This window comes from Rhinoderma darwinii, chromosome 5 (genome assembly GCF_050947455.1).
Source record: "Rhinoderma darwinii isolate aRhiDar2 chromosome 5, aRhiDar2.hap1, whole genome shotgun sequence".
Taxonomy (NCBI): domain Eukaryota; kingdom Metazoa; phylum Chordata; class Amphibia; order Anura; family Rhinodermatidae; genus Rhinoderma; species Rhinoderma darwinii.
In genome coordinates, this window is record NC_134691.1 from 187,655,494 (window position 1) to 187,667,997 (window position 12,504).

The window sequence follows — 12,504 nt, forward strand, 5'->3', positions numbered from 1 at the left end:
TGATAACAGCCACATGTAGGGTATTGCCGTACCCGTGAGAACCAACATTACAGTTTATGGGGTGTATGTCTCCGGTCAAATGCTCACTACACCTCTAGATGAATGCCTTAAGGGTGTAGTTTTTAAAACGGGGTCACTTCTTGCGGGTTTCAACTGTACTGGTACCTCAGGGGCTTCTGCATACATGACTTCGCACTAGAAAATCCCCAGTAGGCCAAATGGTGGTCCTTTCGTTCTGAGCCCTCCCATGGGCCCAAACGGCAGTTTATCACCACAAATGGGGCATTGCTGCACTCTGGACAAATTGCGCAACAGAATGGGGTACTTTATTTCTTGTGAAAATAAGAAATTTTCAGCCAAAACTACATATTATTGGAAAAAATTAATTTTGTTTTAATTCCCATCCCAATTCAAATAAATTCTGTGAAAAAACTATGGGGTCAAAATGGTCACAACACCCATAAATGAATTCCTTGAGGGGTGTAGTTTCCAAAATAGGGTCACTTCTGGTGGGTTTCCATTGCTTTGATACCTCTGGGGCTCACCAAATGCGACATGGCACCCGAAAACCAATCCAGTAAAATCTGGACTCCAAAGAACAAATAGCGCTCCTTTCCTTCTGAGTCCTCCCATGGGCCCAAACGGCAGTTTATCACCACAAATGGGGTATTGCCGCACTATGGACAAATTGGGCAACAAAATGGGGTATTTTGTTCCCTGTGAAAATAAGCACTTTTGATCACAAATGACATCTTATTGGAAAAAATGAAATTTTTTTAATTTCACAGCCCAATTCAAATAGGTGCTGTGAAAAAACTGTGCAGTCAAAATGGTAACAACCATAAATGAATTCCTTGAGGGGTGCAGTTTCTAAAATGGGGTCACTATTGGGGGATTCCTACTGTTTTGACACCTCAACCCCTCTTCAAACCTGGCATGCTGCCTAAAATATATTCTAATAAAAAAGAGGCCTCAAAATGCACTAGGTGCTTCTTTGCTTCAAGGGCTTGTGTTTTAGTCCACGAGCGCAGTAGGGCCACATGTGGGACATTTCTAAAAACGGCAGAATCTGGACAATACATATTTAGTAGTGTTTCTCTGGTAAAACCTTCTGTGTTACAGAAAAAAAATGGAATAAAATTGAAATTCAGCAAGAAAAATGAAATTTGCAAATTTCACCTCCACTTTGCTTTAATTTTTGTGAAATGCCTGAAGGGTTAAACTTTCTAAATGCTGTTTTGAATACTTTGAGGGGTCTCGTTTTTAAAATGGGGTGTTTTATGGCGATTTCTAATATATAAGGCTCTCAAAGCCACTTCAATTGGTACCTAAAAAAAAAAAAGGCTTTTGAAATTTTCTTAAAAATATGAGAAATTGCTGTTTATGTTCTAAGCCTTGTAACGTCCAAGAAAAATAAAAGAATGTTCAAAAAACTATGCCAATCTAAAGTAGACATATGGGAAATGTGAACTAGTAACTATTTTGGGGGGTGTAACCGTCTGTTTTACAAGCAGATGCATTTAAATTCTGAAAAATGCAATTTTTTCAAAATTTTCTCTACATTTTGCAATTTTTCACCAATAAACACTGAATATATCGACCAAATTTTACCACGAACATGAAGCCCAATGTGTCACGAGAAAACAATCTCAGAATCGCTTGGGTAGGTTTAAGCATTCCGACGTTATTACCACATAAAGTGAAATATGTCAGATTTGAAAAATGGGCTCTGAGCCTTCAGGCCAAAACTAGGCTGCGTCCTTAAGGGGTTAAAAGAGCATCGAAATTCCTACAGTCTGTTGCGATAGTTGAAGTAGGATCTGGCAATGGTCCGAAACTGCTCTAGGGAGGTGCACGATAGATCATAAAGAGGGAAAAAGTGTGGGGGATCCAAATATATAATCAATCTGTGATACAGCATTAAGTTGGGGGTTATGGCATGTAAGTTCTCCTATTCCCTAATGACACACCATCCAGAGGTCTATCCTACCTATCTCCTCCATAAGCGAAGCTAATTGTGTAGTGCAATTAGAAGCTCGAGGCTCCTCCTATGTGGAGAATCGGTCCATAGAAGGAACCATAGTTATATTTAAATCCCCCATTAGGATAATGCTTTTTTGTGATGCAAATGATACGGCCTCCCTGAGTATTACAAGGGAACTATGGGGTGGGTTATAGGTGTGTAGGGCCTCCCGCCGGAGACTGCTTTGGACCAACATGGAAACCCCCCTAAAGGAGGAAGACTGTAAGGAATGCTGCCCCCATTGAATCCACAGCTTGCTCAGGAATCGCACAGTGTCGGTGGTTAAATGAGTCTCCTGTAGACAAATAATGTGGCGCGTGTCTACAAAGCACGGAGTAAACCATATTTTTCTTTCTAGGCAATCCCACCCCCCTTACATTCCAAGACAGTGTCTTAAGTTATGCCATCGGAAAGATGAAATCATTGCATATAAAGGAGCATACTTGACTTATAATAGCACTGCACTAGATAAATGACATACACATCCCATGTCAAACATATAAAGAAGTGCCGTACATCACAGGACAAGGAACAATAACAACGAACAAAAATTTACATAGGACCCCAACAGGAGCTCGGTGAGTATACGTGACATTTGGGACGAGAGAAATGGGGGTAGTTTCCACAGAAAAGGAGACACGCTGTGGAATCAAAGATGGAATAAACACTCCTCCGTAGCATCCCTAAGTTACAAGCAATACCAAGCCAGCGAGGGAGACCTCATCCCATTATATATAAAATGGGGAGGGAGCAGGAGACCTATGGGTTAAATACCAGTATACAAATATACACTCACATGATTAGGCTATGGAGCAACCTAAAACAAAAAATAAAGAGCAAATGTCTAGAGCCATAGTCACTGTCCCATAGATAAGCGCAAAGTATCAGCGACGAGAATATCTACCATTTCTGGAAAGCCATTCATCAGCAGCTTCTGGCGTAGTAAAAATACTGAGCGCTCCCCATCGACCACCCTTAGGCATGCAGAGTACGCCATAGAATATGGAATCTGTCGCTCTATTAGCCTTTTTTCTGGACATAAGGGGCCCTCTGTCGTTGTAGCTCCTGGGAGAAGTCGGGGGAAAATCTCCTTTTCGTCGAGCAGTCTGTAGTACGGTGTCCTGGTCCTTGCAATTTAGTAGCCGTGCCAACAATGGCTGCTGATTCATGCCAAGAGGTGGTGGTTTGGCGGGTACTGCGTTCCCTCAATGGCAAAGGCCGGCTAGAATAAATTGTCCGGGAACAAATCTCTAAGCTATTTTTCAATATATACATTTGGTCTTTGGACCTCTCCCCTTTCAGGGAGGCCTATAATTCACAGGTTATTCCTCAACCGGTTTTCAAGATCATTACCTCTGTGGCGCCACAACTCCATTTTACCGGTAAGGGCAGAGAGTGTATGAGGCATAGCTTCAGTACGATCCTCCAGGGCAGAGATTCTAGTTTCAGCCTGAGTAACCCGATCTCTCAGGTTATGTAAGACCTGGGGTAGGAGGCCGACATCCACTTTCACCTCCTCAATTTTAGTAGTGACAGACATCCGAGTTTCCAGGATCTCCACCAGAATTGTCGGAAACCTGCTTCAGAATCTGCTCCGGAGGGGCAGCTCCCTCATCTGAGGTAGGAGTTGCCGGCAATGCAGACACACTATCTACAGACTTAGGCCTCGTGCACACTTCAGTGTTTTTCTTCAGTGTGCTAAACGTTTTTCTGACGGCTAGCACACTGACCCATTAATTTCAATGGGGCCATGCACACTTCAGTTTTTTTTGACGGCCCCGTTGCTCTGTTTTGGATCCATAGTAGAGCATGTCCTACTTTGGTCAGAGAATCCGTGACCGTGAGGCCCGTGCAAGTCAATGGGGCCGTCAAAAAAACTGAAGTGTGCATGGCCCCATTGAAATTAATGGGTCAGTGTGCTAGCCGTCAGAAAAACGTTTAGCACACTGAAGAAAAGCACTGAAGTGTGTGACGGAGCCGTTGCCTAGCAACCGCAGGGCGGGCAGAAAAACATTACAAAAATATTACACTAATCTGCAGCCACTTGTCTCTATCAATAACTGATAGAGAAAAGAGGCTGCTGATTAAAAATAAAATAAAAAGCATTTCATACGTACCTTCTTTTGTGACGCGGCAGCCTGTGATTGGCTGCAGAGGCGGTCAAGTGGGATGAAGCATCATCCGTGGAGGCTGGCCTTCTGACGTGCGTGACCGCCCCTACAGCCTGTGATTGGCTGCAGCGGTGACATGGATTGAACGTCACTGCTGGAGGCCAGACAGGACGAATGTAAGTATGAACTTATTTTTTTTTTTTTTTTTATTACATTAAAATTGTATTTTCCACGCGCCGAGCATGGTACTGTCAAGGTTGCTGAAAGAGTTACCGCCGATCAGTGCAACCCATTAACTCTTTCAGCACCCTGGACAGTACCATGCTCGGCGCACGGAAACACGGAAACCACACGGCTGCTAAAACGGGTTCACGGACCCGTCAAAAGCGGCCGTGAAATCGGTGATGTAAGTGTGCACGAGGCCTAAGCTGACCTGCCTCAGCCGCCATCTTGTACAAAGCTCCTGGCAAACTCAGCTGCAGCTGATGCCTTAGGCCCTGTTCACACAGTTTTTTTTTTATGAGTTTTTTGACGCGGAAACCGCGCCAAAAAACTCCCCAAAACCCCGCCGAAAATGCCTCCCATTGATTTCAATGGGAGTTGGACGAGATTTTTTACCGCGAGTAAAAAAAAACGTGTCGCGGTAAAAAGAAGCGTCATGACCCATCTTGAGGCGGTTTCCGCCTCAAAAACGCAATTTCAGTCAGAAAGAGGAAAGAAAAACCTCGAGTGTTTTGACGAGTTTTTGTCAAACCACTGTGCAAAAACCTACTGGAGCAGTTTTTGCACTAGGAATTTTCCTCCTGCAAAAAACTCAGTGTGAACACAGCCTTAGAGGGGCCCATGCTGTTTCTCGAGGGTCCTACCCTTATTCCTCAAATTACATTCTGACATTTTTTCCCCGCTATGATGTTCGCCGTATTGGATAAATATTTTTATGGTTCAGGCATTTTTGGACGCGGGTATACCTAATGTGTTTTGGTTATTTTGGTTTATTTATTTTTATACATTCTTCTTCTATTTACTATTTTTTAAACTATTCTTGAACCTGCGATCATTAGATTGCTTATGCCATAGATTTCACAGATCACAGTATTGCAGTCTATGGCAAAATCAGTGTATTGCTATTGAGACCTGCCACAAGCAGATCTCAATATCAATCTTCCTATAGCAGGACTGGAAGCGTTCACAAGGCTCCCAGCTGCTAGAGGAACACACTGGCTCCCGTGACCTTGCCGCGCTAGAGCCGGTAAACAGAAAATCCCTCAGATGCCGGTGGTCACATCTGACATGGCATTTGAGTGCTTAAATGCCTGCCATCAGAGATGTGTAACACAGCAGAGACACGGCGGCTTTGGTGCCCTCTCTGCTTCTGAGCGGGCGCCATATTTAAATACCCTTTCCTGACATAAATAGCCAGTGCAGCGACGGGAAAGGGTTAATTGCAGTAATGCCGAAGCAGCAATTTGCTAGTTGTAGCTATTCAGACTTCTAAGTGCTTGTCCACACGTAACCGGATTGCTGCGTATTTTCCATCCGGAATTGTGGACGGAAAATACGCATCAGACTACAGTAGCAGCAAAGTGGGTGAGATTTAACAAATGTCATCCACACGCTGCGTAAAACTTCCGAGCAGAAATTCGCCTGCGGTGCATATTTTTTGTACAGCAGCATGCCAATCTCTGCTGCGGAAAGCGGACTGAATTGCTGCGTTTTTCAGAGATGTCACCATCCCCCAGCATTGAAAGAAACGCAGCAAAATCTGCACCAGTTTCTGCAGTAAAAACCGCAGGAAATGGTGCTGTTTTTCCGCAGCAGAATTTCTGCTAGTTTCTGCGGAATTGCTGCAGAAATTTTCTGCAGCAATTCCGTTACGTCTGGACAAGCCCTAATGGTGGTCTTGCTCTTCAGTAAAAAACCAGTTCACGGACAGCTGGTTGTAACTGACCAGTTTTAGATCATCTCCCTTTTTTCACATTGGCTTATGCCCCATGGACACTGACGTGCCCGTAATCACTGGTTGCGATTGCGGCCATGCCTGGCCGCGGAAGTTCCCCTCCGCACTCTCAGCCCGTGCTTCCATACAAAGTGGACTGCAGTGAACATGAACTTGAATGGAGCGGTGGTCCAGCATTCGTCCGCCGCTCTGTTCACTACCTGTGAGAGTGACAAACAACCGAGTGCTGTTTCCATCATTAACATAAACTTTGAATGGAGCTCGACTGCTGCTCCATTCAATGTCCTCACTGCGGTGGGGCCCCCAACGATCAGCATAACACCTGATTCCCTATGCCAAATCCTTTGTTCTGCCTATTCCCCTGCTCATTAAAATTAACGTATATGTTAAAGGTAAGGCTGCCAGGCGATTAAGACGTAGCAGAAAACGGCAAGCAGTTTTACTTCAAATCGGTTTCTGCTTTTTAATGGCTGGTTTTGCGGGTAAAACTGCTGATACCTGCAAAACCACGCGTCCATTATCAATCAAGTTGAAAACTGTTAATTCACGGGAAAAACCACGTGTGTGTGGTTTTAACCCCCGGCACCGCGGCCTTGTACGTGCAGCTTTACAGTTTTTGGGGAGTCTGGAAAGAGACACAGTGAGAGCATTATTTATCATATGGAAACCTTTATAAATTTGAAAGGCAAATATTGGAAATACTTGTTTTAGGCCTCATCCACACGACCGTAGCCACGTGCACGGTCGTAATGTTCGGGTCGGCGGGCAGCAGAGTGTCACTCGCGAGCCGTGCACATGGTCGCGTCCATTATTTCCTATTAGCCTGGACTGCAGAACACGGCCGTAATAAGATATGCCCGTTCTTTCTGCGGTCGGGGGCTCCTGGGCCACGCACGGACTGTGGAAACCACGGTCATCTGCATGGCACCATAGGAAAGAATGGGGCCGCAATTCTCCCGTGGATTTTCGGGGGAATTGCGGCCGCAAAAGCACGTTCGTGTGCATGGGGCCTTACTTTTTTTTTTTTTTTTTGTTCTCTTGGTTTCCACAGAGCATGAGTTATTTTGCACATCAAACTATACAATAATAAGTTTAGCTCTGCAAGATCTGTATGACTGGCCGACTCCTATCACCGCTCACTGTGTTGCAGTTACTAGTGTGACATAAATAACGGGCAGACAGGTCAGTAGTGTTTTTCTTACTCATTGCCTGCAAACATAAGGCAAGAATAAAATGTATTTATTAGAAAGTGAAACATAATGAGACTCGTTCTTGCTTGTGTTCTATACCAACTTTCCCACAGACTGTATTAGTAAAGCTGTTTTTCCAGATGGTTACCTCCAGTGCTTTTCTCTTTCATCATGAGTGGCCTGATATTTTTCTGCAGCTTTTTTCTCTGAGTTCTACAGAGGAATTTTACAAGGCTTGCATAATATTAAAGGTGTCGTCCACTATCCGACAAATGGTGACCTATCCACCGGATAGGTGATCAGTATACGATCGGTGGGGGTTTGACACTCAGACCCCGCACTGATCGGCTGCGTCCGGCATCGGATTTCCATGCCGAAAGCAGATGGCTCCAGTCACTGAATAGCGGCCAAGCTGCAGTTCGGCAGCATGGCCGCTATGCAATATACGGAGCCGAAACAGCTGATCAGTGTGGGGCCCGGTTATCGGACACCCACCGATCGTATACTGATGACCTATCCGGTGAATAGGTCATCCGTTGTCCGGTAGTGGACAACCCCTTTAATGTATAAATCCTGCAATTCCTGATTCGTCCTCAGCTTGTGTAACATTGGCAAATCAAGCTGTAGCGAAAATATAAGGTGACAAAGTGGTCAAAAGATTCAGTCAATGTACAGAATGAATTCTATAAACGTCACAACTATTTAAAAGGAGTCTGTCATCACGTTTTCACCTCCCAAACCGCTAATCCGACTATATAGGGAAGGATGCTAGTTTTTCAGACATACCTCATTGTTGCCAACCATTTGCCGGGACTGTCCTGAATGTATAGAGACAATCCTGGCAAATTACTGTCCCGAACGTGTCCCAGCAACTTGAACTGTCAACGGCCGTATTCAATTGTATCTGCGTCCTCAGGACGCAGATACGATTAAATACTATGGCAGAGTAGGGAGTCCTTCTCCCTGCTCTGCCATTCACTAGGCTACAGGCAACGTTAGGCCTGCAGCCTATAAAACGCTGGGACAGGATACCTGTGCATGCCGGCGTGGTGACCTCACTGGATCGTGGTGGCCTACGCAAGGATCCTGTCCCGGCGCCTCAAAGGCTGCAGGACTGAGGAGACTGTGGAGCTCCATTCTTCGTGGTAACTGGGCTAAGGGAGTATAAGGGTCTTTTTTTTGGGGGGGGGGGGGGTGTGGCATAATCTACGGGGAAGGGGGTCTCGGTGTGTGCCACTACCAGGGGTGTTCCCTGTGTGTGGCAATATGTACCCGGGGGGATTCTGTGTGTGGCGCTATCTACGCTGGTTTTTATGTGGTCAGCACATATCGCCTAGCCATAGTGCTAAAGTGAGACATCACCTGCCTTCATACCACCAGATAACCAGAGAGAAACTGGCCGCCATAGTAGTTGTCAGCCAAACGAGTGCAGAAATTCTGTGAAGAAAGCCACGCCCTATTAAACGCAGCCCATCGTGAACCATAAAGAGCTTTGATTCCGCCAGTTTAACACCTTAAATGCCGCGGTCAATCGTATAAATTGTTAGAATCAGGGGGCGCCCCCTCAAACACGCCCTCGTGCCCCCCCCCCACGGCGCGATCGGCTGTTTACAACTGTTGTTATGGCAGCCTGGGGGCCTAATAAAGGGCTTCAAAGGAGACTGCAATACTTCACTGGTTCAAGTCTCCTAGGGGGACTAATAAAGAAAGTCAAATAACCGTTAATACTTGTTTTTTTATGTTTAAAAAAAATAAATCCAAACTTTAAAAAAAACAAACATTTTTCCACTAAGGTAATGATAACAAAAGATAACGCCTCATGCACGCGACTGTTGTGCCGCTCTGGCAGTTTTTGACTGGATCCAAGTGGCACCCGATAGGCTTCACGGGCCCATTCACTTTAGCGTGTGAATCGGATCCGAGGAAAGATAGGATGTGTTCTATCTTTCCTCGGATCACTGAGGGGACTCAGCCGGCGCATGCGGGTGTGTGCATGAGGTGTAAGAGTTAATGTAACTGGTATTGTTGCATCCGTAAAAGTCTGAACGATCACAATATAGCGTTGTTCAACCCGCTCGGTGAACGGCAACAATTTTTTTACAAAACACGCAAATTGCTGTTTTTTGGTCACTTTAGCTCTCCAAAAAATGAAATAAAAAGTGATCAAAAAGTCGCATATACACCAAAATGGTATCTACAGCTCGCCTCACGTCGCTAAATTGATGGAAAAATAAAAAAGTTATGGCTCTCAGAATATGGCGACACAAAACAATTTTTTTTTTTGGCAAATATTTTTTTTTAAAGTGGTAAAACATGCAACAAAACATCAATTTGGTATCGCCAAAATAGTTTCAACCTGTAGAATTAGGTGCACATGCATTTTTTCACCGCCTGATCGATGCCGTGAAAACAAACCCCCCCCCAAAAAAAAAAAACGCTGTTTTTTCCCATTACACCACACAAATATTATTATTTTTTTAGCTTCCTAGTACATTGTGCGGTACAATAAATGGCGCCATGACAAACTACAGCTTGTCCCACAAAAAACAAGCCATCATACGGCTATGTCGACAAAAAAACAAAAGTTCAGGCTTTTGGAATGCGAGGAGAAAAAAACGAAAATTAAAAAACTGATCCTGGCCATGTCTCCAAGGAGTTAATGGATGAAAAGTGGTATTGTGATTTGTGATTAAATAAAATAATCTGCATCTGCTTTAAATTCCCTTTTTAGTATTTTATTTTCTTGATAAAAGGACATCCATGACACCTGTTATAGATATTGCATTTCTAAATACATATAAAATATATCGATATATCTTCATTCCAAAAAAACGAATGGTAATCCTGGGATGAATACGTACAGAGTTCCTTGGCTTCTGTCTGCACATGGAAATGTCAGATCCCTAGAGTGTTTTTGTTAGTAATGCTAATCCTTCTCCTGAAGGCACGTAGAGGAATATCTTGCCATATATTACGCTACACGTTAATTGGCTGTTTCCTTGCTGAGAGTGAATTAGTAAATAGATGTTTGATGTAGATTTGATGCCATTCACATTCCTGTTGGCAGATTTGATCTTCTGTGCCAGGTCTCCTAATTCATAACCAACTGCGTAAAGACATCTGTGTGTGATATTTTGGAGAAGAACATTGATGAATTGGATTTGTTAGTCTTGGTTTTCCTGGCTAATAATTATTTTATTTTTTTCATTGATAATAAATAAATATCTTTTATTTATATGTATCTCTGATTGACAGGTGGCCAGTAATTTGCGTCCTATTTTGCGATCTCTTGCTATTTATATGCTTTTTTTGCTGCTGTATTTTAATCCTGAGCGGAGCTCTTGAACCCTTTTTTTAAGGCCCTGCATAGAAAAATCAAAGCTGTTATTGAGCTGGCTGTGGGAGCGAGTGATTCATGGCCTACAAATTGTCAACTTTAAGTTCTGCTGTTCTTACCAGCTATATCTGAGTTGTAATTACAGTCCTTGTTGAGGTTTGCCTAGACCTGCATGGTAAGCATGAGTGCTTAGCACAGCAGAGGAGGCCGATTTTAAAGTGCTGGGCAATTACACAAATCTGTGCCATTCAGCGGCACTTTGAGAAGGTGCCCAGAGCATGTCCTTCTATTATAATTGCATCCTGCAACGCCATCCATTACACGTGCTTGTGTTAGGACCTTTAGCTTTATCTCTACACTATGCATGAATTTGTAGCCGTGAATATTCTTTATATTTCCCAAAGTATATGGACCCTCCCCCTAATTCTTGAGTTCAGGTGTTTCAGTCGCACCCCTTGCAAGCAGGACAAACCTTGGTAATAGTATGGGTCGCACTTAAAAACTCATCCGTGTCTAGTTTTGCTAGGCCTGCCCTGGTAAATTCTGTGTGCTATTGAAGAAGCCACTTATGCGAAACGCATAACTAAACCTATTTCCTTACCCTGAATGGGTGAAACATATATATTGTTTTGTGATCCTTGGTACCTCCTTTTATTGGGAGATACCTCACTGGATTTACTTTTATAGTATACTTGGATTCAGAGAGATAGTGGGTCTGTAATTTTCAACCCTTTAAAACTTCCATCTAGTCACTAAATTTTTTTACTGTACAAACCACTAGATATTACATGATAAATATGTGAATCTGTAGGAGCCAATGCACAACCTTCTTTTGTGTTTTCTTTTTGGTATGGAGCTCTCTTTATGTACTAATGGTTTTAATGCGTTTTTAATGCTATTTATTAAAATGTTAGTTTTATACTAAGATAGTATTTGACTCGTTTCTTGTGCTTTTGATTTCTATATTCATTAGTTGACTATCGGTTATTTGTGGAGGAGCGGAATATACAGTGCATTCAGAAGTCTTCAGACTCTAGCTGTTTTTCAAATTCTGTTAAAATAATGTCCGAATGTCTGAATTAGACTCTCTAATCTGCGCTCGTTTGCTCCTTTCACTTCCTCGTTACTACGTCCGCTCACCCCCGTATATTTCCATCATGTCGGCAGCACATCTCCCTGTTTACATGTAAACGATACAATCAGCCGATGAACGAGCGTTTGCTCGTTCATCGGATGATCATTGACCTGTTTACACAGGGCAATGACAAGAAACGAGCGTTCATACGAACGCTCGTTGGACGATAATTGGCCCATGTAATTAAGGGCTCCCCCATACACATACGATTGTGAGTGGAAGTGTTAAAAAATGTTGTGGTGTTTTGTTTTGTTTTTTTTTAGTTTTTTTATTTACATTTCTCTCTAATACTTGGTGTTTTTCTTTTACAGGGTCTCTGATTGAGCAACTGACAGCAGAGAAATATGAGTGCATGGTGTGTTGTGAGGTGATACGAGTCATGGCTCCAGTGTGGAGCTGTCAGAGCTGCTACCATGTTTTCCACCTTAACTGCATCAAAAAATGGGCCAGGTCTCCTGCATCACAAGCTGAAGGTCAGTATTCTGTTTTTCTGTCTTTGCGGTTCTTAAGCCTGCGGCCGAATCGGTGCCAAAAAAACGGGCCAAAATCGCCTCCTATTGATTTCAACGGGAGGCAGAGGCTTTTTTTCTCGCGGGAACAAAAAGTGCAATGTCTTTTCTTGCCGCGGTTCTGCCTCTGACCTCCCAATGAAATCAATAGGAGGCAGAAAAAGCGTAGAAAAAACGCTGCGAAAGCCGTGACAAAAAAGCGCAGGCAGGTCAAGGAATTTTAAGGCAGATTTTTTTTTTCT

General features: G+C 43.5%; 1 protein-coding gene across 2 annotated transcripts in view; it reads left to right on the forward strand.

Moving 5' to 3' along the window:
* Positions 1–12,504, forward strand: part of NFX1 (nuclear transcription factor, X-box binding 1) — a 153,020-nt gene that overhangs the window by 45,819 nt on the left and 94,697 nt on the right. For both annotated transcript variants that reach the window (XM_075826794.1, XM_075826795.1), the window contains exon 3: positions 12,065–12,226. In XM_075826794.1, the coding sequence (XP_075682909.1) occupies positions 12,065–12,226 (162 nt within the window). The remainder of the gene's footprint in view (positions 1–12,064; positions 12,227–12,504) is intronic.